Below are 27,882 nucleotides of genomic sequence, written 5' to 3'. Positions count from 1 at the left end.
AAGAAAATTATCCTATATCATTCTTTACAGACAGTAGAGCTCAGCTTTTGGGAGTCAGAAGCTTGTGGTACTGCTGTGATCTGCTTGTTATGGTATATTGGTAACAAGTGTCTATACTTTGCAGAATGGTAAATGTGAGTTTATCAAGGCGGAGAGGCAGACATCAACAGAGGACTCAAGAGGTAAGTGTGATAAGAGTAGGAGATTTCAAGGTCATGGAACTTCCATGAGACTGGATTAAGTGGCAGTTGCTAAGAAGACCTGCCCAAGACTTCTATCCTGAGAACCGTGGCAGCTTATGTGGCTCCAGGTATGTGCAATCCTAGCATTTCTGCCAGAGGAAGGGCCCACTCTGCATGCTGAGCATAGGTCACCGACACACTTAAGGAAAAAAATGACAGGTTTGAGGAGAGCCTCTGTTCTCATTAGCAAAGTGTGCAGAAAATTTGTAATAGGAGGGAGAAAATTGCACGAGAAAACCTCAGGAAGCACTGGACTTCAATAAATTTGACAATCTCAAATTCTATGACAACAGGTTAGAGTGCTAACAATAGTAAACATACATTGAGTGTTTCTTATGTATTGGTTTCTGGGTTAGGCACTTAATATAATTATTTTATTTTATTGATTAACTCAGGAGAACCCTATGAAGTATATATTTTTCTCCTCTGAGGAGAAAAGAGAAAAAAATGGAAACACAAAGAGTTTGAATAACAGGCTACAAGTTAGGTCCGAAGCTGCTATGTGGCAGTGCCTGAATCTGAAGATGGCCTGACTCCAGAGCCTGCACACCTAACCAGTGTCCACACGAGAAAGAGGAGAATGAGTGGAGCTGTGCCACCTCCCACCAGCAGCACCGTCATCATCGCTAACACAAAGCAGACTCTAATCTTGTGTTCTCTCACCATTAACTCAATATCAGAACTACATAGCAAGAGAAGTGCTATTATTATTCCATTTTACAGGTAAGAGGCACAGCTAGGCACTGAGAGGTGACTAGCCAAGGTCATGAGGCTTGTAGGTGGCAGAGCTGGGGTGTGTATCCAGCCAGTTGGGTTTCTGCGTCTATGCTCTTATCCTTGATGGTACACCCAGAGTATTTATGTAAGCATTTGTCTGTGAATAAATGACCAAGTTTTGATGACCCCTCCCAGGATCTCCACTTCACCGAGTAGATGTGCTTCTTCACATTCATAAGTTTACCCATCCCTTTTCGTGAATATAGTGTTTTCAAGAACTCATGGATTTGTCATGCCCTTACAATCCTTTTCAGATTATCTCCTGCTGAGAAAGAACTGTCGAATTATTATATTTAGCACAGTGCCTTAATAGGCTTTAAACTCTTGTATAAGACACCCTTCTGAGAATCCACACTGATGACATAATCAAAGAAAAGATTTCTTGGAGAACCTTGGCAGAAGGAACTCATTTTGCTGGAAGAGGATCTTGTATGATGCTGGATTGGCTGTGTTGCTTTCACATGTTTCACATATGTGGGTTCCTACATCCGTGTTTAGGCAGAAGTCGGTGAAGGTGAGGAAAAGGATGCTGCCAGGCAGGCAGAGAACTCAAGTGCCTGAAATGGCTGTTGATGGCAGCTCCTATCTTGCAGAGATGTGCATCACATCCTGTCCCCATTCCTTGATTCCGGCCAGAGAGTAGGTTGGTCATGGGTGGGTGGCTGAGGACACTGTAACAAACAGCTCCTTGACCAAATATTCTGAGACTAGGATCCATCAAAAAGCTTAGTCTCACCAAATGCACTACTATAATAATTTGAAGCATGTCTTTATTTTATAAGTCTACTAGAAGTCAGCTTTGTGGGAGAAGTTCTGCGTCTATTTCCCTTCCTGAGCACAGGGAGACAGACTATGGTCATACAATTACTTGCTCAAGCATAATAATCCTCTTGACGTGTGGTGGCCTCTATGGTCCACACCTTGGTGGTATGGATCAGTTAGCTGCAGTCTGTCTCTCACCTTTACATCAAATATATTCCAAAGTTAGTTGGAGTTTCAATTTTTACTGTGATTCCATGAGGTTTATCTTGCTTGCTCTATATTAAAAAACACCCTGTATAAAAAAAAAAATTAGCCAAGCCCCGATCCTCCTCGCCATAATGCTCTACATTTCCTTTTTCCCCCTACAGAGTTTATCAGCTCATACTACTATATAATTTACTTATTCATCATTTTTAGTGTTTATTGCCTTTACCCCATTGGAATGCAAACTCACAAGTGCAGGGATCTTTGTTTTCTTTACTGAAACATACTAAACATGTAGTACATAGGTAGGAAGCGATGAATAAACAGTGACTGAATGCTTTCCATTAAAATTAAACTTTGATTAAGTCTGATTAGAAAACAATTCATTTTTCTAGTTTTGGAACTAGAAATGTATTATTTAAAGTTTTTTCTTGCCTCAGGATTTGAAACTGGTAGGTAGAGTGTAAAAACTATCCAAGCCTTACCTTGAAAGCCATTTTTAAAATCGGCTCCATTGGGTAAGAGATCTGGTATGTATTCACTGTAGCCACCTACATAAAACTGACTGACGACATTGAGACCAACCAGTCTTCCCGGGGAGATGATGGATTTATTTTTATGATCATCTACCTTCAAAAGGAAAAGAATTCAAAACCTATTAAAAAAGGAATTAATTCCCCAGGGTGAACTGTTAAGATACTGTTTTGTTATTTCCCATTAACTTGGCATGAAAAATTCACAAAGACCTGAATTTTGAAAAAATAAAAAAACACCTCACCACTCTATTCTTTGCTTCTCTGCTGGTGTCTGTTACCATGGATATATTAATATTGCAGTGATGGTTTTGCATTTCAATCATAATCACAGTTCTCCAAAGATCAGGAGCTGGCATCCGGCTGGTCTTCCTCCTTCTACCCTTGCTCCCTCCCCTTCCATTCTCAATACAACCACCAGAGTAATTTATCAAAAAAAGTTACTCCACTGTGGTACTCAACCCCCCTTCTTAATTTCTCAGTTGTTCTCCATAGCTCTTGATAAAAATCTAACTTCTTAGCATGACATCGAAGTCCTTTGATAATACAGACCCGGTCCACCAACTAATCACCTCTTTCGCTCCTCCCTACCCCAGAGCCACACTGAACTACTTGCATTCTTCAACACACACTAGCTGCTGTTGTTTTTCTGAACTCCTATTTATTTGCAGTTGTGCTCAAGCCTCACCTTTGTAGGGGAGCATTTCCTGAGCCCTCTCTCTCACCTTATCTACATTAGTCATCCCTTTTACTTATCCCCACACCACTTAATTGCAAGCATGCTTCTCATCCTCAGCTGTGAGCACTGGTCTGTCAACTGCATGGGGCAGGCAGCGCGGGCCTCTTGCCTCTCGTCTCTATTGCACAGGTCCAATGATATATGGCAATGCTCCGCAAAGCTGTGGGATAGATGAAGGGATGACATTTTACCTTCAGCCAGCCCATCTGGAGGAGCCTCCCCAGACGGACTGAGTGGATGCCAAGGCTCAGATCGAGGGGATCACTGCTGATACTTGCCATGCCCGATCCCAGGTTGTAAGTATAAATGACACTGCCATTGCGCAGACCCACAGCCAGGAAGTCATCGCCGTTCAACCCTGGGATGAAAAGACATGTGAGGCATGCTTGCTGAGAGATAATTCAGGTTTCTAGTCAGCTTCACTTTATTGTCTAGTTCTGAGGTATAGACCAGCATATAGGAAGGTATAATAGACATGTAGCCTCTCATCGGCACTCAGGTATGTCTGTGTCTGGGTATTGTTGTTCACACCCTTAGAAATTTTGTGAACACCGAAAAGTTTTTCTTTGAAGCCACAAGGGTTCTTGCCAGCTGAGGGGAATGATCAATACCTAAAACGTTGGGATTAACATCTCCTTTTTGTTTGAATGAAATTCAGTGTACACTTTACAATACATAGAACTTTATAATAGAGTAGAACTGCTCTGATAGTTGAGGAGATTCAATAAATTGAGATAACCGAGTATCAGCTTTGAAAGTCTATGATTTGAAGAGAGTTTTAAAAATTGTATTTCCATAATTGCTCAGGATATGCTATAATTGTTTTCTTACAAACGCTCTTGGCCATACCCCCATGACCACTTAAAGATGGGTTGTGTCTATGTTCCCTTTTCTCATTCTCTCTCCATTAGCTCAGGACCATCCATAGAGAACAGTGAGGACCCAGAGCATTCAGAATACAGCTCATACAGACCCGTGGAAAAAGGGGAAGGCGGTTGGAAGAGAACCAACATCAGACACTAGAGAAGGGTTCTGGCAGTAGGTCCGGTAGCATATAGAACACTGGAGATGGTCAATGCTGCCAGCAAGTGGGCAGAACAAACGTAGGTTAAGGCAGAGCTTTTGAGTTAGGTGGACATAGGAGGTCTGTCCACAGGGAGGAGGAACCCAAATATATCATTCAGTTTCTGAAAGGTGTGTTTGTGGACTTAATACTGAGGTCTGCAGGTAGGAAACTAAGGCAAATACTTCTGCTCAGACGAAAAATATGAGGCCTGATAGAAGTAAGAAGTTTAATCAGTGAGCAAAAAAAGCAGAAGTGAGTCCTTGGACATGGACAAAGTTTGTTGTGAGTGTGCACAGCCTCCCTCTCCTACACTTTTAAGGTTGATGTTGTATGCTGCCTTGGCCTCTGCTGTTAGTCTAAGCAAGGTAAAGGAGAGGAAGATCTGCAGCGGGGGGGGGGGGGGGGGTTTCTAGATAGTGTAGAGAGATGGGCTTCCCAAGGCATTGGAAAATGGAAGACAAATATTTAGAAGTACTTGAATCTACCTGTGCTTTTCTCGTGGGTCTGCCATGGGCTGTGAGCTGGGTTATTTTTGGAAGCTCATCAGGTGAGCATGATACGCAGCCAGGGTTGAGAGCCCCAGTGTACGATTATTATTAGTATTATTAGTATTACTACGACGACGACTACTGCTACTAATTATACGATTATATACTAGTATTATTAGTATTAATAGTACTACTACTAATAAGATAAATGTGTTGTGTCTAAAGACTGCATAGGTATGGTGCTGACCACCCCAAGAGGTTATGCTTTCTATTTGAACCACAAAGTTGCTTCCAGCACAGAGAGGCAATGGTGATCTTAGAACTTGAAAGATCAAGGAGCCTTCGCATTCCTTTCTTACTCTCATTACTTCTCTGCATTGGCTAATGATTTACACTGAAAATGGTGACACTGACCTAAAGGGAGAGAAGGGAGTCCATAGATATATTTCTTTTCAGTCCTTCCTTAGCCCCCAGTAAGTGAAGGGAGAGAATGTTGACAGAACATGGGTGTTTCAAGAAGTGAAATGAAGATAAGTTGACTTGATTTTGTGCAGCATCTCTAGCATTCTGGTAAGAAAAATTACACATGCAGGTACAAGCTACAAAATACCAATTTTGGTGATTCTGCAAATGAGTTAAATGCTCTGATATTTGCATTTTAAACCGGCATTTCATGATATAAAAATGAATGATAAAAGTCTTGTTAATAATTTAGTATTTTAATTTTTCTTAACTTACACTGAAATAAATAGCAACTAAAAGACACCATAAAAGGTTGAGAGACCACTGAAGAAAATAAATACTTTCAGTACCTCTAATGGCATTTTTTCTTTGCTTTTTAAACAAGAGACCCTGAATTTTCATTTTCTAATGGGCCCACAAATTACATAGCCATGCCTGAGGGGGGAATCTTTGTTGCCTTCATATAACAAACTGGGAGAGAAGAGCAAGCAATGAAAACACTATTAATCTGTGCATCTGAGGCTGTTGGGAGACTCTGTAGGTAGATGAGGTGCTAAGACTTGTGGGGGCAGATCTGCGTCAGGGTTTGTGGGGTGATACTGAGGTACATATGGGACCATTAAAGGTCACATAGCTGCTAGGTGGCAGAGCCTGCATCTAAAGTCACCCTGATGCCAGAGACTATACTCTTAATCACTGTCCATGTAGCAGAGAAAAAGAAGCATGTGTCTGGCTGGAGCTGTGCCACCTCCCACCACCACCAGCTCTTCCTGAATGTTCCTTTCTGAGGAATAAGGGGAATAATAATATCTCTTAGGAGTTTTCTAAGGATTAAGTGATATTTAATATCGGTACAGTGCCAACCCAGCACATGGTAGGTTCTCAATAGGTGCATTTTTTTTTCTTTTCTCCTTGACTAGGCCTGACCTTAGCTTTGTATATCCTGTTTTCTTCTCCTACTTCATCAGTACAAAGCCTGGGAAGCAGGTATGCTTGGCCCTTAGGCAGGAGCATGCATCTGTTCTCAGTTAACCTTTGGGGTCAGGGACAACCATAGAGTTTTTCTTTTTTCTTTTTCTTAAACCTATAGACTGATTGTTTCAGTGCATTACTCTGATCTAACTGAAATTTTTTTGAGGGTCAACCATGTAGGTGAAGTGAAGGGACTTGTGGGTATGTTTGTTAGCAACCATTTATATGTCTTATGTCACTTTCCTGTGACATTTACTGAAGTGAAAATTTCTTGCCTTAAAGCATGTAATAATATTAACAATGACATATTTCAAACAACTACCACTAATTGAATTGCAGACTCAAATTTAAGTGTTCCTTTATCACATTACTCTATGAGTAGCTCTGAGAAATATTTGGGCAATTTCTATTTTTACATTTGTCAATTGACAAAGTTACAGATGATATTTGGCATTTATACTATTAGAGATTTTTAGTGATTGACACAGTGAGTTTGTTCATAAAAAGAATTGGAACTAAGCTCACTTGGCATGCAGAACCTAAAGCCAGAGTGAACCTTAATGAAACCAGGCTTAGGAAGAAGATTTTCAGACAAAGCAAGGAATATTTGTTGGATATTATTTAGTAGCTGATGCTAAGAAGGAAGGATTTAGTGAGATTATGTTGTGTAAGTGGTAAAGGGGGAGGAAGGAAACAATAGGAGATAACTTTGGATGAATAGTAGCTATGAATAACAAGATCTAGGAAGCGAATAGAAATCCTTTTAGAATGTACAGCAAAAAACTAAAACCAAACAAACTTGGTCTCTCTTTGGCTAGAAAGAAGAGTCATTATTCAGTTCCACAAATATTGTTTAGCAGAGAGCTATGAAGTGGGCCATGTGTTGGAGAACCATATTTAGCATTATAACAACTCATAATGTTGCTTACAGGAGATCTCATGGGGGAAGAAGATGAGATGCTGTGGTCAGAAAAGCATCTGGCCTCATAATGGACAGAGAACAGTGACTTAGCAAGAGAAGCAAGGACAGTCTAAATAAAGAGAGGGATGGTGGCCAGGGTAACAATGATAAATAATGGAAACAAAGGAACTCTTGTACACTGTGGATGGGAATGCAAACTGGTGCAGCCACTGTGAAAGTCATTATGGAGGTCCTTCAAAAAATTAAAAATAGAATTACCACATGACCCAGCAATTCCACTAGTGAGTATTTATCCAAAGAAAATGAAAACACTAATTTGAAAAGATACATGTACCCCTATGTTTACTGCAGTGCTATTTATAATTGCTGAGATATGGAAGTGTCCATTGATAGATGAATGGATATAGGTTATGTGAGATACACGCACACACATATAGTAGAATATTATTCAGCCGTAAAAAGAATGAGATCTTGCTATTTTTCAACAACATGGATGGACCTAGAAGGTATTATGCTAAGTGAATAAAGTCAGGCAGAGAAAGACAAATGCTACATGATTTCAGTTATATATGGAATCTAGAAAACAAAACAAACAGACACACAAAAGAAGCAAAAACAGGCCCTTAAATATGGAGAACAAACTGGTGGTTATTGGAAGGGAGTAAATGGGGAGATGGGCAAGATGGATGAAGGGGAGTGGGAGGTACAGGCTCACAGTTATGGAATGAGTAAGTCACCAGGATGAGACATCCAGCATAGGGAATGTAGTCAATGTGGTTCTGTAATAGTGTTGTATGGTGACAGATGGCATCTACACTTGTGGGCATAGCAACCTATGAATCATATGAACTGCTATGTTGCATACCTGAAACTAATGTAAAATAGGGTATCAACTATACTTCAATTAAAAAAAAATGGAAACAAGGTGAAGGATGCTGCCATGGATTATCTGGAAGGAAAGATCAAAGAGGTTGAACTTTACTGGATTTGCTTGTAGTTTGTTTTTAAACTTAAAGGTTTGGGCAGCCCCGGTGGCTCAGTTGTTTAGTGCCACCTTCAGCCCAGGGTGTGATCCTGGAGACCCGGGATTGAGTCCCATGTCAGGCTTCCTGCATGGAGCCTGCTTCTCCTTCTGCCTGTGTCTCTGCCTCTCTCTCTGTGTGTGTATCAAATAAAAAATAAATAAATAAATAAATAAATAAATAAATAAATAAAATCTTAAAAAAAAAAAAAAAACCTAAAGGTTTTAGTATTTATACCAGCAGCTCTCCAACCTGGCTGGACCATATCAGTATAGCCTCTGATTAACTTGCAAGCATGGACAGGAAGCAGAAATCTATATATAGAAGGGAGGAGGGTATCAAAGGTTTCAGATAGTAAGCCCAGGAAAAATCATACAGGTCACTTTGACCTGAATGAAGAGAGAGACAAAAACAGAGAGAAAATAGGTAGACCTTAGTAGCGTGCTGGCATACCATATGGTGATTGTAAAGGAATTTTTATGAGAAAAACACCAGGCAAATTCAGTAACAGTAATTAGTGTTGGTCTCATTAGCTTCACCTTGAAGGAAGACCTGCAGAAGAGTAGCTAGTGGTTGGAACCACTGACTCATCAACAAAATCCTTAAAAGGAAGAATAAGACTCATGTATAAAAGAATTAACCCAAGCCTATGCATTGGAGATAATTTCTGGGAGAACCTGTCTTGCTGTTTCTCCCACTGATTTTGGTCAATTACTGTCTGTTGTAAATCATAAAGCTGAATGTACATATGCTCTCACTTGGTCTGCTCAGAAGGATACCCCAGAAATCAGAACCACTGGGCTGCAAAGAGGTAGAAGCTCGGGGATGCCTTGGTGGCTCAGCAGCTGAGCATCTGCCTTCAGCTCAGGGCGTGATCCTGGAGACCCGGGATCAAGTCCCACGTTGGGCTCCCTGCATGGAGCCTGCTTCTCTTCTCCCTCTGCCTGTGTCTCTGCCTCTCTCTCTCTCTCTCTCTCTCTCTGTGTCTCTCATGAATTAAAAAAAAAAAAAAAAAAAAGCTCATTCTCAGGTGCCCTGGTGAGGATTCAGAACTGTTGGAAGGCTTTTCCTGGGATTTTTGGGCTGTTCCTTGGTTGCTCTAAGGGGGCATATTGGGAAACTAAAACATGAATATAGACAGTTCTGTAAAATACCTGTGTATTTCAGTGCTCACCATACTTAAAGGTTATTATTGAGCCTTTAAAAAAAAGATTTTATTTATTTATTCATGAGAGACACAGAGAAAGGCAGAGACACAGGCAGAGGGAGAAGCAGGCTCCATGCAGGGAGCCTGATGTGGGACTTGATCCCGGACTGGGCTCACACCCTGAGCCAAAGGCAGATGTTCAACTGCTGAGGCACCCAGGCATCCCTCTTATTGAAACTTTTATGTCACAGAAGCATGATAATTCTTGTTCAGGTGTCCAACAACCTTTTAATTCCAGTAGAAAAAAAAACTTTCTGAAGTATTTTATTTAGGATGACATTTTGATTTATAACTACAGAAAGCAAATGTAATTTGTATTATTTCTTCAAACTATTCTTCCAGTTTGGTGAAATATTATCATGTATTAAATCTAATTTACCTCTCTCAAAATGATACTGTACCTGGAGCCCGCAGAGGTAAGCAGTGCCCCCGTATCACAAAGGCTCTTTACTCATTGAACTTCTGGCTGCCCATTTCTCCTTCTCCCTCTCTTTTGAAAAAATGGTGATGATAATACTGTCACAGGACTGTCGCTAGCAATAACTTAGAGTGTTTTATAAGATCTTTGCAAATTGATTCAGAAATTCTAAGTGACAAGTGGATTTTTCTTTTCCCTTCTAGCTTTCCTGTCCTGAGTGAAAGAATAGATGGGAGAGGAGTCACCAAGATGATTCTGTGACTTTCTGGTCCAATGAAACCTGCTTGGCGAATGGTTCCTGGTTCCTGGTGGGAGTTCTTTTCTGAAAAGCCAGTCCTTGTGTACAGATACTTTGTGAGGGTATGTGACTATTATTCTAGGGCTTATAAAGCTTTTATATTTCTGAAAGAAGAAAACTGCCTTTTAATTAAATATTCTTGACTTTGGACACATAATTAAGCTTTAGTTGACTGTTCAAATGGTCATGAGAGGGTCAGAGAGGAAGCTAAATTCGATATGAGTAAAGAGAGAGGTGTGAATGATTTCAGCAAAATAATGGAAGGAGCTTATGAAATTAGAATGAAGCTAACGTGGTGCAAAGCAAAAATATATCTAACTTGATGTGTGAGAAATAAGACCCAAGAGAATGAAAGTCTCACCTACTGGAACAATATATATTGAGTGGTTCAAGATTCTAGATATTGAAGCCATTTTTACTCCATATTCAGTGATGATATCTGCTTTAGTGGGTGCTAAACTAAAATTAAGATGACTGGAGGTTTTGGGATGCCTAGGTGGCTCAGTCGGTTAAGCTTCCGACTCTTGACCTCAGCTCAGGTCTTGATCTCAGGGGTCATGAACTCGTGCCCCATGTTTCTACGTAAAAAAAAAAAAAGATAAGTGGAGGTTTTTGAATGAAATCATAAGGAGCTTACATTCTCGGTTTATCTTATGATATGTACTGTACAGCTTCTATTTTTATTTTTTCATTTTTTTTCCTCTCTCTTTTTTTAAAAAAAAATTATTTATTTTAGAGGAGGACAAAGACAGAGTGAAGGAGGGGTGAGGGGAGAGGGAGAGAAGCAGACTCCCCACTGAGCCAGGAGCCCCACACAGGCTCAATCTCATGACCCTGAGATCATGACCTTGAGCTGTAAACCAAGAGTCTGATGCTTAACCGACTGCAGGACCCAGGTGTCCCTGTACTGTACAGCTTGTAATCATAGTGGCAAACTTTCAGCTTCCTGTTCTGTAGATATGACCATTAAACTAAAGATATTCTAGAGCTCTGAAAGCATCAGAACCAGGCACAGCCCTGTGCACAATGTTCCTTTGTTAACCATTGTGTACAAGGAGACCATGTAGTTTCTACTTCAGGAGATTAAATGATTAAAATGTAGGCAATGTAAACTAGCTACTGTTGTGGCCAAGTCAAGATGATGTCCTGGCTTCCAGCTGTGCTGGTGAACAGACAGTGAGGGAAGGATGACAGCAATAACCAATGCAACGTTGTGCTCAAAGCACATGAGAATGTGATACACCACATTTTCTGAGGCTACACATGGCCCATATTTTTCTATGTTTTGACCAAAAAGAGCTGAGACTAGAAAAAGTGGGAAGTCTGGGTCTCTCTTGCTGTTTGCTGTCAGAGATGAGATAATGAAAATAAGGGATGTAAACACCAGTTTGTGGGTACACTTGAGTTTCCATAAGGTGCTCATTGGAGGTGTAGAACAAAGAGTGAAAATGTGGGCTTGTAGTGGATGGATTTGCAATTTGCCCTTCGGATGTTCTTTTCTGAGATCAAGTTTATGCACATTGAACTATGCATGAATGAACATTCCCTTCCATATAAATTAAAAAAGGTGTGGGGGGCTCCTGGATGGCCCATTTGGTTAAATATCAGACCTCTGATTTTGGCTCAGGTCGTGATCTCCAGCTCTGCTCAGTGCAGAGTTGGTTTGAGGATTCTCTCCTGCCCCTCTCCCTGCTTGCACGTGCACTCTTTTTCTAAATAAATAAATAAATAAATAAATAAATAAATAAATAAATAAATAAAATATTAAAAAAACAAAAAATAAATAATAAAGGCCAGAGGATTTGCAGGGATCTACGTATTTTTGTCATTTCAATGCTCTTTAAGTACTGGTCAAATGTGACAATTTTCATGTATTTCTCAGTCAGTAATGTGAATTAGTTTTGGACAGCCATAAGAACTCAAATTATTTAATAACTCCGACAACTTTGACATCATCGTCCAGGATATTTAATTTCACAACAGTTAAGATTTGATAGTTTGAGGTTGTCAGGAAGAAATTCTCATAATTTCTACTCATTCTGATGAGATTGCAGAAGAAAATAATGAACATTCTTCTATAGTAGAAAATATTGGGTCAGAGCATACACTGTCAGTTATGTTCCAGAATGCCTCAGTACAATGGAATTGGGAGATGTGTTATATTAAGGAATTGGCTACAACCTGCTCTCTCATTCATCAGGCATCTTCCTTCTGCCCTATCTGAATCAAAGCTCTATAAAAAACAGGCTGAGCTGATTGGATTTTGTGATGCACTCCCTCCTTCATTTTTCTTTTTCTGTACTGTAGATGACATTCATTTCATCTTTTCCCCCAGAAAAACATCAAGCTATATTTATGCACTCTTATTTCTGTTACAGTTAATAACCAAGGGCTTGAAGTAAATAAGATATTATTTGGCATGAAATATGAGGTAACCTTTCCTAGTTAATTACTGCAGCATAGAAGACCTACATGCTAGGAACTGACAGGAAGCTATGCACACAAAGCACTTAGGTACATAGATCAAAGAACCAGAAGTTATATACGTTTTTTTGAAAAATTGTATCACTGTATTATACCTTTTTAATAAAGGCTAATGTTGAGATTTTAACTTACATTTCAATGATGTGAACAGAGATACATGTGCCCCCTCTATCCTTTATTTAGACCCTACCTTCTTCACTACAGTCCACATCAATCTTGATATACAGTATTACAAGCCAACCAGAATAGTCTCTGTCTTCAGAGAGTCTTTCGGTTAGTGAAAGAATCAATAAGTATGTAATTATTGATTTCTCACACAGTGCCAATCCTGAGAATGATGCAGTTGGGGATACAAAATATATTAAAGACAGGGATTGTCTAAAAGGAATTTAAGATTAATCTTGCCAAGGGACAAGATTAAGATTAGGAAATTGCCACTATTTTAATGTTTTTGATTTATGAATTTGGTAGCTTCATATGATTCGAAGTCGTGGTTGTAAATGACAAAGAAGTATATAATTATTATGGGACATAAACTCCAAGTTCTAAAAAAAAGAAAAAGAAAAAACCAAGTTCTATATATAGGCTTTGTGTTGATAGGCTGTAAGGAGACCCAAATTCATCGGAGGATGCTGTGGGATCAAGCCCTGAGTGGGGCTCTGCACTCAGTGGGGAGTTGGCTTGAGGACTCACTCCCTCTGCCCCTACCCCTGCTCGCATGTGCACACTCTCTCTTTTCAAATAAATAAAAATATTAAAAAATAATTTTTAAAATTAATTAAAGTGAACTGGGTCAGGCATTCCAGGCAATAGAAAGCTGTAAAGATAGAGGTATGAGGGCAATGGAATAAACTGGCTGCTTATACAGACTGTTGGGCTGGGGACTAGCTGGGCTCAGGCTGGGAGGGAATGGGAATGGAAATGCCAGTGGGGCTGCTCTAGTGCTAATTGTAGAGGACTAGTTGAAATGGAAGGCTCACAAAGAGAAGCACACTAAACAAATTCCTTGACTGTTCTACTTGGATGAGAACTCTACTTTCTGAATTCCATCTTTTGTATCAGTTACGTGCCTCTTTTCATTCAGTGATGTCTATGTTCCTGATATGCATGCATGAGACACTGTGATGGATGCTATGTATCCTGGACATGGCTTCTTAGCTCTGATTTAGTATTGTTAGTTAACAAAATCTTAAGTACATACATGTTGTGACTCCCTGAATCGATTTTAAGTTTTAGTGTAACAGGGACCATGGATTTTTGCATCTATTCTTTAAAAAACTGTAATGGGTATCTACATGTGACAGCCACTCTAGTTATATATATATAAAAAAGCCATTGTTGTGGTTCCCAAAGAGATCCGGACACAAAGAAGATAGGATAACAGTTCCCAGCAAACTGTAGTGAGATTAATTAATTCTTGAATTTTCCTGAAGGATTAAAGACTTCAAAGAATGATCTTTTGAGCTGTGTCTTTTAGGATAGAAGTATTTTGGAGGCATGAAAGTGAAGTGTGGGTGGCTTAGGAAGATGGAATAGCCTCGGTAAAAGCATAGAAATGGAGGACATGGCAACATGATGCAGAATGTTCACATGTGCCAATACAGCCAACTATAGGGCAGACTGAAGGAAAAGGAGATTGTGCAATAGCCAGGGGCCAGATAAATGTCTATACATATTATGTAAAGGATCTTATTAGGTGTGTACGTTGTGATGAAGCATGCTGATTAGGCAAGGTAAGTTTGGATTTGAATGTTAGAATGATCTGCTGTAGCAAAGTGGGGAACAGAGGGGAGGAGACGCATGACTGGCAGGGAGCCTGGGAAGAAGGCTGTTGCTCCTGCAATAGTCCGTGATAGACTGGGCCCAAATGAGGAGAAGAAAGAGTCAAGAAGCAGAAAATACAAAAAGCAACTGGGAGGTAAGATGGACAGACTTTGGAGTTTGATAGAACATGGGCGACAAAATGAAGAGAAGACAATATTCATAAGTGTATCACCAGTACCTAAAAGAATGCCTCATTGAGGGCGCCAGCAAATATTTGTCAAAATGAATAAAGGGAGAAACCTAGATGACTTCTGGGTTTGTAGCTGAAGCATAATGTTTATTTATTTTTATTTTTATTTTTTTAAGCATAATGTTTATTAATGGCAGTTGCCTGCAGAAGGGATAAAGGAGGGGAAGATACTGTAATCACCTGTGGACCACTGTGGGACATGGTGTGGTTTCCAGAAGAGCCAAACTATAAGATGTACACTATGAGGGAGTAAGGCGTAAGGAAGGAAGAGGAGCTAATAAAGGAAATGTCAAATATGACTGCAGAAACACAGGAATGGGATTAGGTTAGGTTACAATCACAAGTCAGGAGAGACATTTTCAAGTGAATGTCTGACAGGGTGATTTGTCCAGTGTTCAATGAGAATGAAATCTGGCAAAATAAATGCTTAGCTTTGGGAAACTTGGAGGAATAACATCAGTGTTGGGCAATGAAGGTCCTTTGCCTTTTTATATGGATGTGTCAGAAATTAGAGGTTGGCTTACATTTTATTTATATAAACTCAAGCTTTGTGCATCTTTTAACCTGAGAAAGACAAAGGCGGCATGGGAAATGGTGATTTTAGTGGTAACAACCAACGAGCAGGTAGGAGACTGATGTTACCAAATAATTAAGAAACACATCTAAGTGTGGAGATAACACTGTTAAAAACACTGACTTAGGGGACGCCTGGGTGGCTCAGTGATTGAGCATCTGCCTTTGGCTCAGGTCATGGTCCTGGGGTCCTGGGATGGACTTCTGAATTGGGCTCCCCGCAAGGAACCTGCTTCTCCCTCTGCCTGTCTCTCTGTGTCTTTCATGAATAAATAAAATCTTTTAAAAAAACCAAAACATTTAGATCATAGTTTCTTACATAAAATAAGACAACAGCAAATTGTATGGTTGATATTAATTATATCCATTATATTTTACAGGAATGTGTATTTTTTAATTAATAATTTTATGTGACATAAATTGATGAGTTATCCCAACATATGACATTATGGGCAGTAATTACATATCTCAGTCCTTTTCTAAATATGGTCTAATTTAGCTGGTCCCTGGAGGTTTTGACTAGTTGCTCTCAAACATTATTTACATAAAAAGCACCCAGCGTGCTTGATAAAATTCTATTTTTTTTTTAATTCAAGAAGGTTTGGGAATTAGTATTTTAACAAGCGCCCTTATGTGATCATGGCACAGGCATGAAGAGGTCCTACTTAAGATAACTCTGCCTTAAAAAGCTCTTTAGTGCGTGCTACCTGCATTTTTAAGCTGTGTTCTTGCTCCCCCAGGTGGTTTCATGTAGAATTGCATATTTCAGATTTTTCATTTTCACTCCAGAGGAAACAGCTCCACAATATACCTGTTATTTAGTCTTTATTTAATCATTCTATAAACCTAAAAATACAAATGCAGAATGATTGAACATTCCGCTCCTTATCTATAGAGCAGATGACTAGAGAGGACCAAAAAATGTCACAAGAAAGAGTCCACATTTTACAAATGCTGTGTTAAAAACATTGCTTTTTGCTTGTCTGTTTTTGTTTTGAAATTTTTGAAGGATTCTTCCTGGAAGAGTACTGGGGAATTAGTTGGTGGCAGCATTTGCACAGGCAAGTGTTTATCCTTTACTTGGGTTCTCCTGAATCTTTCAGAATTTAGAAGATTCGTTTTAAAACAAGAGAGACACAGGTCTTCAATGCTCATTTGAATTTTTCATCAGCCAGGCTTTTTTTGTGTGGCTTTTTGGGTTCTAATTAAAAAGGATATAATCAGGGGCGCCTGGGTGGTTCTGTCAGTTAAGTGTCTGCCTTCGGCTCAGGGCATGATCTCAGGGCCCTGGGATTGAGCTCCACAGTGGGGTCCCTGGTCAGGGGGGAGTCTGCTTCTCCCTCTCCCTCTGCCAGCCGCTCCCCCTCATTGTGCTCTCTCTCTCTCTCTGTTAAATAAATAAATAAGTAAATAAGTAAGTAAATAAGTAAGTAAGTAAATAAATAAATAAAATCTTAAAAAAAAAGGATATAATCAAAGGACATATGATGGAGGATGTGTGGAGTAGAGTCAAGGGTAAAAATTCCTTCTTTTTCCCCTTCTTCCCTGCCTTCTGGCAGTCACTCAGCAGATATTTGAGAGGCTTTGTGGGCAATGTGGAGATACCCGGGACAGCATTTTTCTGAGAGAGAAATTTAGCAAACCAAAGTTCATAACAAAGGGTGTGTGCTCTAAGTGCCAGGCACACTCTCAATGCCCAGAGGCAGGGAAGGTTGACCCAATGGATGGGAGGAAGGTAGCAATGGGTTAAAGATGGGTTAAAGATCTGAACTGGAAACCCCCAAGAACAGCTACTTTTAAAACCTTTGTGTGGCTGTGTTGCTGTCTTACACGTCATGCAATTATCTGCTTTTGTGGCAGTTCTCATATTCATTCATTCAGTACTGGTTATGGGTCAGGCGGTGTGCTAAGTGTAGGTGTATAAAGTCGAAGACGACTGGCTTGGTCTCTCTCCACACAGAGCTCCCATTCTAGGAGTGGAAACAGACAAAAATAAACTATCTAAAAAATAGACAAAAATTCTAAATGGAGGTATAGACTTTAAAGAAAACAAATAAGCTGTGGTAGAGACTAACTTGGATGCAGTGTGATAGCATCTACTTTTGTGAAGGTGGCTGGGGAAGGCCTCCCTGAGAAAACGGAAGCTGCCATGTGTACTGAATCCCATTCTGTTTTAAGTGCTTTGCTCGTATGAACTACGTTAATCCTCACAACTCCATTTGAGAATGTATAATTATTAGACCATCTGACAAGTGAGGAAATAGGCATAGAGACATTGAGTAAGTTGACACATAATCTGTCGGTGTGGAGACTGCATCCAAGTCTACATGCCCAGGCCTCCCCGCCTGCTCTCTTGACCGCTCTGACAGCCATCTCCAGTCAAGGCGGAGGAAAGAGCCCATACAAAGCCTCTGCGACAGGCAAGTGCTTGAGCCTTAAGGCACTGCAAGAAGACCTGTGGACAGGGGCACAGGGCTGAGAGAGCTTGAGGTTGGAGATGGAGACAGGGGCCTGATCCTGAAGGTCCTCTGAGGACATGGTAGGGAGGGTTGGGCTGCATCCTCAGTACAGTGGAAAGTCACAGGTGGCTTTTAAGCAAGCCTTTAAAACAAGTAACTCTTGCCATGACTCGGAGAATGGACTGCAGGTGGGGAAGGCTGGAGGGAGATCAGCTTCCAGGAGGTCATGCAGTTTGGCAGTAGAGATGGGGCCGAGATTCTGACAGACTTTGGAGGTGGAGTGAACAGCACTTCACATGATAAAGTGCCCCCCCCCCATCCTCCCAGAAGTGGTCAGAGGCTGACACCCCACCCAGCTCCTTTCAGAAATGTGTTAATACAGAAACCACTGTTCCAAATTAGAGCAGTCACTGAACGAGTCGAAAAGAACAGAATATGTTATGTACCTAGCACAATAGAACCACTGATGGTTGAGAGAAAGGTCCTTTTCTGGTGTAATATGTTGATTTCACAGATGAGAATACTGAACTCAGAGAAAGTAGGTGATTAACTGCTTAACTAGTCAGCTACCGACTTGGGAGTAAAATATATGTGCTCTTCCTTGATTCCACACAAGATGTAACTGGTTTCTACTTAAAACAGACAAATTTAACTTATAAGTTGATTTCCCACCAATACTAGGACATTGGAGTAGTATATCACAGGCCGAGCACTTTCTTAATTACTCACTTCTTCAATTTGGAATGGTTTCCTTTGAGGGCAACCATTCCCATTTCACAACACTTGGTGAAATGGTGTTCCTTCTGAGAATTTCCCTTCTCTCCTTCTATATGGAAACAGAAAGAAACAGAGGAAAGGACAAGTTAATAAGCTCACCTCTCATGTGACAATTACCCTTTTCTGCTCTCCTGTTTGCCTGCAGGAACTCTTGCCCTCGGTGTGAACAGGGCTCCTTCAAAAAGGGTCAGGGAACTTTGGAAGGCATTGGATTACAAGAAACATGCTTGAGGCAGAAAACAGGAGGAGGCTACATTTAGGCAAATGTCTCCTTTATCCACAGCCAATTAGAGTACCCCTGAAAAATTTTCTAAAGTATTCTTAAAGGAGCTAAGCAAGTCCTAGAGGGTTCAATTAATCTTACCATGGCCCTTCTGTCCAGTGAAAAATATTAAGTTATTTTGCAGTGCCGAGTGATTATTTGCCAGCTGAAACTTCAAGTGGAATTCATAACCGAAGCTGATGTCTGGGATCCGTGAATAAGCCAGGAATGAAGTGTATCCAAAGGCATCTGTGCCACTGAACCTGGGCTCAGTAATATTAATAGCTGTGGAAAAACCCAAACCAAATTGTTAAAATAAACCTGCACATGTACTTGTAAAAGGAGGGTTATATTTTGCTGATGTATCTGGCCAGAGACTCTGTTTACTATCACATTAATTAGACTTAAGTGCCCTTCAGCATTGAGCAACTAAGTGACTCAATGGGGAATTTCAAAACCAGAACAAAGGAAGTGCAGTGTTTTGAGATCCTGTATATAAACCTTTCACTCGCATACCCTTTATACATAATGAAGAATTTACTTAAAAAAAGAACCCCTATATTTTGAGGAGTAATTTTTGAAATAAAAAAAGATCACCGGCAAAGTATTTGCCCAGGTGCTTTGTATACATGATCTGACATCTGAACACTGGCTGTGACTTAGACAGGAACTCAACAGCTTGAAACTCTGCTTTTCTAGTCCTGCACATCCGTGAGAGCCAAAGCCATAGGTCGGGGTGGGAAGGCCAAGACATGGGCAGGAAACAGATCGCTTTCCATCACCATGTTGTCGATGACCAGGACCGTTCTTTAAGTAGAAATCTTTGTTTCAAAAAATATGTTTTTTCTTGCTCTGTTAAGACGCTTGTTAAAAAAATGAAAGCATGGGTTTCAATAGGACTGAAACCGTAGGGAGATTTAGTAGAAACCGAAAATGGTTAAAAACGAAGTTCAAGAGCCAGTGTGGACAAAATAGAACTTAATTGAGGGGTACTCTTAGCCAGCTAGGCTCTTTTCATCCTGCCTCTAATCTTGTTTCCAACTTTTCTCTTTTACTGCTCTGTTTTGTTTGTAAATAGTCCCAACTGGCTTCTATTTCCCCACTGCAAAAGGACCACAGGAAATGGGAAGGGGGCTTTTGATCCCTATCCCTGTCGTCTGTTAGGGATGGTATTCCCAGGTTAAAAGATGTTTCTAGGATTTATTTTTAATAGTTGAAGGCAGCTTGATAGAGGGAAGAAGAGGTTTTTTTGATTACCTTATATTGCTCTCTTCTTCTCAAGAGATGTTGCCTCTCCTGGGAAGTTGTAAAACTAGAATTTTTATAAGCCTTAAGAAATATCCTCACTCTGGTACCTAATGCTTAAAACAAAACACTTGTTATATCTGGTTATAATTGTTTATACAGCAGATAATTGTACTATCCTGGGAAAAGTGATTCCACTTATTAGAGGCTTTTATTTCTGCTTGTTTCATACAACTATTCAGGTAGGGTAACTGTATGGAATCAGCTGAATAAGATTTCACTACAATCTCATTAGTTTAGGGGCACTTGGGTGGCTCAGTGGATGAATGTCTGCCTTTGGCTCAGGTCAGGTCGTGATCCTGGGGTCCTGGGAGTAAGTCCTGCTTTGGGCTCCCCGCAGGGAGCCTGTTTCTCCCTCTGCCTATGTCTCTGCCTCTCTCTGTGTCTCTCATGAAATAAAATCTTTTAAAAAAAACCTTATCAGTTTATTCTTTGGATAAGTGTTCTTTTTCCCCAAACTCACCAGAATCCAAAACATGATTGTGAAACATATCACCTCTTATATTTATTTTTTATCTAATGAAGTAATTTATGGTTTGTGTTCCAGAGGCAATACATCTACGGTCTTCCTATCAGGGATTTTGCTTGCAGTAGTACTGTAGGTAGGATGGTTGAAGGAAATGAAATGTACTGGAATTGAAACAAAATAAAAAACCGAGTGTTTTGATGTTGCCATTAAAAAAGACAGTATTCAACTAAATGCTAAAATAGAGGAATTTTTTTTAAGTAATGACTCAACAATATTTCTTCCAGTTTATAATTTACAACTGGGACTACTTATCGATTTAGTACTACATTTAGGTTAGATCAAGAGATATACCTTGTAGGTATTTCCCTATCAGATTCTATGCTAGATGCTGGTAACACATAGATAATAAAGCACCATCCTAAGCCTCAAGGAACCAGTGTGTGGTCAATTAATGTATCCACATGAACTGGATGGAAAGTTGAGTTGAAAGCTGATGAGCAGCAATTTACCTGGCAGATGAAAAGGAAACATCATTTCAGGTAGAAAGAATAGCATATTTTCAGGTAGGGAGGCCCAAACAGTGTGTCATACTCGAGCAGCTCACAGCATATGTCAATTTTAGAATGAAGTTTAAAAAGGAAAAGTACAAGCAAATGTAATGAGATAGTCAGATGAGGGTCAGATTATGAAGGGCTTGATATTTTCTCTATAATCTTTGAGTGGTTGGGCAATGGTCAGAGTTGCCTCTTAGAAATATCACTCTAGTCATGAAATATGAAGGCTGGATTAGATGGAGAGAGTGAGGACCAAATTTTAAGAACAAAAATGAGGACTTTGATGACACCAAGAAATCTAACAATGAGCTAAGCTTACACTGAATTGTAAATGTGAGGAAATATATAGGTCAGTCATGGAAAAAGGTAATGGTGTGGTATTTATATAAACAGTGAACAGAAATGTATCCAATAAGAATAAGTTTATAACACAATTTCATACCACTGAAAAGAAGGACAATGTTTACTGAAGACTGAAGATAACTATGCCCACAGGAAAAAATCCATCACACTCTGCACATTTCTTAGTCTAAAGCTACACCGTCAAATAATGTCGACACTCACCACATGTGGCTGTTGAGTACTTGAATTGTGGCTAGGTTGGCTGAGATGGAGAAAATAATGTAAAATATTTTTTTTTCCAAAAAATTTATTTATTTGAGAGACAGATAGAGAGACAGAGAGAACGTGAGGGCACGTGCTTGCAGTGTGGAGAGGCAGAGGGAGAGAGAGTCTTAAGCAGACTTTGTGCTGAGCATGGAGCCTGATGTGGGGCTTGGCCTCATGACTGTGAGATCACAACCTGAACCAAAACCAAGAGTTCAATGCTTAACCACTTAGGTGCCCCAAGAATATAAAATATGTTATTAATAATATTTTATATGCATTAAATATTGGGTCAAATAAAATATATTGTTAAAATAATTTTCACTTGTCTTTTTTATTTTTAAAAATGTTGCTACTAAAAAAATGAAACTACACAGGCAACTCATATTCTACTGAATAACTCTGTAGAAAGAATCACATGCCTCTGGGCAGGTAAGTTATTTCTCTAAACTGTTAGCTATGATTTACATCAAGGGGCTCTGTTTTAGCAACTCTGAGCCTGTGAAAAGATGGGGTTTCCAAGGGAAGAACAGGAATCAGGAGAATTGGACAAAGAATGTCTAGCCCACTGTGAAGAATCCTCTGTGTCCCTTACCCACACTGTTTTCATCCTGCTGGTTTAGGCCGGAGAACACGGAGGGACCCTGATTAGACAAAGAGGACTTTCAACCTCACAAATGATTCTTTCCAGCTCTTGGAAGTAAGCCCTTTATGATCTTCAACCAGGCAACATTTGGTTAATTTGATTACTCTATTACACAAATTCCCAAATCAGACTTCTAGAAGCATCAGTCGTCATCAAACCAGTAGAATGAACAGATTGTAATGGGAATATTTTAGGGCTATTAAATGAATTTTTTTTCTTTTGTAACCCCTAGTTGCCTCATGGTTTCCATATGTGAACTTCTGCATTTTTTCTTCAGTTCTGTTAAAGTTTTAGCAATAGACTGGAACCATGAGGAAGAAAGGGGGGATGTTGGGATTTGAACTAAGTATTAATTATTTACTATGTGGAGTAAGGGAACAAAATCACTAACAGCAGTCTGGGAACATTTCAGGCAGTCAAAAAGCCTTATGTATCTCAACATCACCTAGGGTCATTAAAAATTCTACCAACCTTCAATGATGGGAGAACATCTTAATCTTTTTCTATAATATCATGCTCGTTTGCAGGCTTGTTGTGAAATCTTTGTACAACATATTATGCTCATGGAATACATTTTAGCAAAAATTACCACAGAAAGGGTATAAACTTCTGTCTTCTAGGAATTTCCTGTGGCAAAATTTCCTCATTCCCAATCAGGACAGAGAAATAGCACATGGTTGTTTTAAATGTACCTGTACTTTTTTTTCTTTTAAAAATATCCTGTGGTTAGTCCTCTTACCTGAATTATTGACTTTTTTTTTTAATAGAGGTGACCAAGATGAGCTACTGGGATGTGGGAAGAAGACAAATAGCGGCCAGACTCAGAATACCTTCCTTTTGACTCTGCAGTCAGAGATGCCTCCTGAAGCCCGCCGGCTGGCGGGGACATGAGGTATTACACATCTTGGTGATGGAAGAGAGGCCACTCGATGTAACCAGCTCAGACTCGATTTTGGATTTCCTTACTTTCTAAGTAAATTTGGGCAAGTTAACTTCTCTGTTTTAGTTTATTCATGTGTAAAATGAGAATAGTAACAGTATCCAACTTCTTGTGAGGGTTGAGAAAAGCATGTGGCTGAAGGAAACACATCTGAACTAACCACAAGTCTCAAGTGAGTGAGCCTCTTGCACAAGCTCTGTAATCCTACCCCATTTTCCCAGGCAAGTCACTAAAGCAACTAATTTATACCTCCTCTTCCCCCTCTAACATCTAACATTCATTGTTTCTCAGTCGATGATTTTGCTTCTTATTTCATTGAGGAATGTAACCTAAGAACAGAGAACTGCCCCATTCTTCTGCCATCAAACCCGCCCTGCCTCAGAGCTTTCATCTGGATTCATATATTCTGCCTTTTTTTTTCTGGTTACAAGGCTGACTCTGCCTGGGTATTGAATCCATCCTTCATCTGCCCTTAGAAAGGCATCATTCCTGCAATTCTTTTCCATTTCCCGGGAGACACCAAATTCTTCTTCTTTATTGAATCATTCTCTTCAACATTAAATATGCTAAAATCTCTCCATCTGAAAGACTGCTTCCTCAACTCCTCGGTCTTCTCTACTACTCCTTGTTTTTCTACCATTCTAGTAAGAGTCTCCTAAAGAGTATCTGTGTTGACATTTTCTTTTCTTTCCTTCTTTCCTTCTTTCCTTCTTTCCTTCTTTCCTTCCTTCCTTCCTTCCTTCCTTCCTTCCTTCCTTCCTTCCTCCCTCCCTCCCTCCCTCCCTCCCTCCCTTCCTTCCTTCCTTCCTTCCTTCCTTCCTTCCTTCCTTCCTTCCTTCCTTCCTTTTTTTCTTCCACCCATTCATTCTTGATTTCTTTCCAGCCAAGTTATCCTCTCTCTTTCCTTTAAAACTTCAGATGTGAAGGTCATGAGTGACCACCATCTTTTAAAATTCAATGCTAATTCTCTGTTTTCTTCTCATTCAATATCTCAGGTGCAGTTGACACAATTGATGATTTCTTTCTCTTGAAATGCTTTCCTCATTTGATTGTCATAATATCCTTCCTAGTATTCTTCCTGCCTTCAACTGCTCCCTTCATTCTTCTTTCTTTCAGTTGTCTCCATTTGCCATCATTATCTCCTCGTATGTACCAACTACAGGAGGATGCCTCCTGAATGAGAGTCTTTATCCTTGATTTTTTATAAGTGCTCCACATTCATATATCCCACTATCTACTAGATATTTAATATACATTTGTATGACCAATAGGAATCTCAAACTGAACATACACAAGACGGAACTCTTTATTCTCATATCTGTATCACCTCTCCTCCCAACCACATCTCTTCCCCAGTCTTCTCTGTCTTTGTTCAGAACAAAAACTAGTCATAACCTTTTTAAAAAAATTATTTATTTATTCATGAGAGACACAAGGAGGGAGAGAGAGAGAGAGAGAGAGAGAGAGAGAGGCAGAGACACAGGCAGAGGAAGAAACAGGCTTCCTGTGGGTAGCTCAATGCAGGACTCAATCCCAGGATCCTGGGATCACACCCTGAGCCAAAGGCAGATGCTCAGCCACTGAGCCACCCAGGTGCCCAACTAGTCATAACCTAAATTGTTTCTTTCTCTGCCACATCAACAGATGACTGGAAAATCCTATTCATTTTCAAAACATACCCCGAGTCTCACTACTTCTCACCACCTCCATCAATACACCAGAGCCTACTGCACTATTCTCTCTAGCCTGGACTACTGTTGGCTTCTTTACTAGTTTCCCTTGCCACCCTTGTCCCTTGCAGTCTCTCTTTCATACTGTAGCTACTGTGGACTTTTAAAAATTAATTGCATACTTATAAGTCCTCTAGTGTTTTCCCTCAAATTTAGAAATTAAAAAAACCTGAACTCTTTAGCATAGCCTCAAATCCCTACTCTCTGTATTTATTTTATACCCATTTCTTCTTGCTCATTCTGCTCCAAACCGGCTAACTTCTTTGTGTTTCTGAAACAAACCAAACACGCTCCTAGCTTAGAGCTTCTGTTCCTCTAGTTTCCAATGTCTGAAACATATTCTCCCCCAAAAGATGCATGGCTTGCTCCATTACTTCCTTCAAGGCTCTGCACAAGTATCTCCTCCTCACAGGGGTCTTCCCTAACCACTCTACTAAATTATTAATTCCTCCTACCCCCATTACTCTCTAGTTCTTTAACCTGCTCTGCTTACCACAGCCTTATTACATTATATACCATTTGTTTATTTTTTACTGTCTCTCTCCCCAGTTAGATCGTTGGGCTCATCAGGGCAGAGATTGCCTGTCCTTCACCAAGTCCAGGGCATAAAACAGTGCCTGGACTCAGGTAGGGATAGGATACATCTTTATCAAATGGTTGAGTGAACGTGTATAAAGGGTTTACCGTAGTGTTGAAAAATTAGTGACACTGATGTTATATTTCTGCTGTTATTGTTTATTTAATATCTTAATTGTTCTGTTCTTAGGTCATTAAAGAAAGAACTGGATCTGTTGGATGAGTTTGGGAAAAGGAATTTCTGTACCATCCTACCAATGCTAACCATTGCTTGTTTGCTTTTCCCCCCATCTTTTTAGTCATTTGCTTATAATGAATATTTTTGGATTTTCGCAAAGATATTAGAATCTCAGTTTTTCAAATGTGGGCCAAAATTCAAATAATAATTCTGTATTGATACTGGAAATCAAGGAAAAGACCCCCAACTTCACAAATCAGTTGTTTTTCATAACTATGTTTCAAACATAACTATAATTTCACATGCTTTTTCTTTTAAAATTGTTTTATGTTTAATATTTGATAATAATGTCTTTTGAACTTTAAGATTAAAATACTAACTTATGTTTCTTGGGGGCAATTGATAGTTATTGACAGAAATTTTTAGCTTTTCATGACAAAATATCTGTATGATTCTCTCACAATCTTGTTTGAAATTTTATAATATGGACTTGGGAAAAGTTCCTTAAGTTCATTAAAGAATTCTTGAAAATGTACAGTGTTTTCAGGATAGACTGTGTTGTCTAAACTATTTTTCTAAAATAAAGCTCTTTGCTCTATTTTTATACAAATACAAAAGACAAGAAGAAAACAAAATAAAACTATTGTTGATTTTTACTTGGATTCTGTTTTCTATCTAGGCCATTGTATATAAACTTAGCCGACTGGACACCAGGGAGCGCTGAGCTAGTAAAAATGCAGTTCAGTTCTTCCCTCTTTTATTATGTATTTTAATGAAGCAAGCAGATGGTAGATGGATTTCCCCCTGGAAACTGCTGAGTTTGAAAGACTTTGGTATGCCAGTTTTGCAAGAATGGTGTTTAGCAGCATAGACTACCTCGGAATATACATTTAACTTTGCCAGGAAAAAATTCATATACCCTTAGGCAGATGGATAAATCTGCAAAAATACAAGACCACTGCTTGCCTCTCTAGCTTTCTTTTGTAGATTTGAGTGTAAACATCTTTCTTCTCTCTTTGTTTTTAACTTTTTCTTAGTAATATAGCAATAAATTTAGCTCAATATCCTTTATAAATGCAATTAGGGTATAAAACTATATACACGATTGCTGTTGTTTCTATTTCTATTGTTGAATAAGCTCCCTCTCGAGCATGCTTCCACACTGTTCAGTATTAACATTTAGAAATAAAAGAGTAGTAACTTACAAATGTGATTTTCATTTTCACTTAAGAGAAAAATAAGTCTCTCCTAAGATGTTATTAACAGTAATAGGTGATGATGACTTATACAGAAAACATATACTTACCTATTCTTTCTGAACTCAAGGTAATACTCAATATATGAATAAAATCAAGCTCTCTATTCAAATGGATATATAATATTCAATTCACTCCTAGGTGAATTGAAAAAACATGAAATAAATATCATTGGTTGATTGCCAATTCCGGCTTATACTAAATCATTCAAACATTCTGTGTAGATACAGAATTCCACCATTCTCACTTCTCTTTCTAGTTGTCAGAGAAAAGCTAAGAACAAACAGAATTTTACATTAAGATAAGAAAACTGATGAAAATGTGGGGCATCATTATTTCCACCAGCAAAAGAAATAGTAAAGGATCAGGATCTGAAGCAGCAGTCTTTTTAGCTGTGTAATTCTTAGAAATTAGTGCCATCTTCTGGCTTCTCAAAGTATTACTTTCAAGCCAAACCAGATAGAGTAGGATTTTTCACAGTACCATGAAATGTCAAAGAAGAAAAATCCCCAGAAGATATGGGTCACATTGTGGATCTTACAGCTTATGGCATGAACTTTGAGAATGGTATCATTTATCTGTTATTCACATTATATAAACAATGCAGATTTATACGGGACTAAATATGCTTTGTAGTTTTTTTGTATGACAAAGTAAAATTCCCAGATATCACACATGGAATATTTGAGAACTGATGTATTTGGAACACTTTTCTCATTCTTAAGTCATGAGTTTCTTCAAGTTAATGGATTTTTAGTTAAGAAATTAAGAAACATCAAGGTTGGAGTGGGTCATAATTCAAGTTCAGGGGAAATGTTAAAAAAAACTTTTTAATCTATTCTTTTTTAAGCCATGGATATATAAACATATTTTTATATACTCCAAAGTAATAAAAAATAGCAATGATAATAGCTACTATGTTCTAGTTGTTAGGTGCCCTC

At 39.2% G+C, this 27,882-nt stretch overlaps 1 protein-coding gene and 1 long non-coding RNA gene across 4 annotated transcripts in view; one reads left to right on the top strand and one right to left on the bottom strand.

Annotated features, from left to right (window-relative positions):
* Positions 1-27,882, bottom strand: part of EYS (eyes shut homolog) — a 1,513,100-nt gene that overhangs the window by 55,582 nt on the left and 1,429,636 nt on the right. The window contains exons 34-36 of the mRNA XM_072832461.1: positions 18,784-18,966; positions 3,449-3,615; positions 2,471-2,615 (exon numbers count right to left, since the gene is read on the bottom strand). Of these exons, the coding sequence (XP_072688562.1) occupies positions 2,471-2,615; positions 3,449-3,615; positions 18,784-18,966 (495 nt within the window). The remainder of the gene's footprint in view (positions 1-2,470; positions 2,616-3,448; positions 3,616-18,783; positions 18,967-27,882) is intronic.
* LOC140636805 (uncharacterized) lies at positions 123-26,341 on the top strand. 3 transcript variants are annotated; one of them, XR_012034021.1, is made up of 6 exons: positions 123-182; positions 638-965; positions 10,018-10,174; positions 21,993-22,047; positions 23,029-23,153; positions 25,698-26,341. It is a non-coding gene; the product is annotated as an uncharacterized lncRNA (long non-coding RNA). The 3 variants fall into 3 exon arrangements; XR_012034022.1 differs by lacking the exon at positions 638-965; XR_012034023.1 differs by lacking the exon at positions 21,993-22,047.

Source organism: Canis lupus, chromosome 7 (genome assembly GCF_048164855.1).
Source record: "Canis lupus baileyi chromosome 7, mCanLup2.hap1, whole genome shotgun sequence".
NCBI lineage: Eukaryota > Metazoa > Chordata > Mammalia > Carnivora > Canidae > Canis > Canis lupus.
This window is presented reverse-complemented; position numbering and strand designations above follow the sequence as displayed.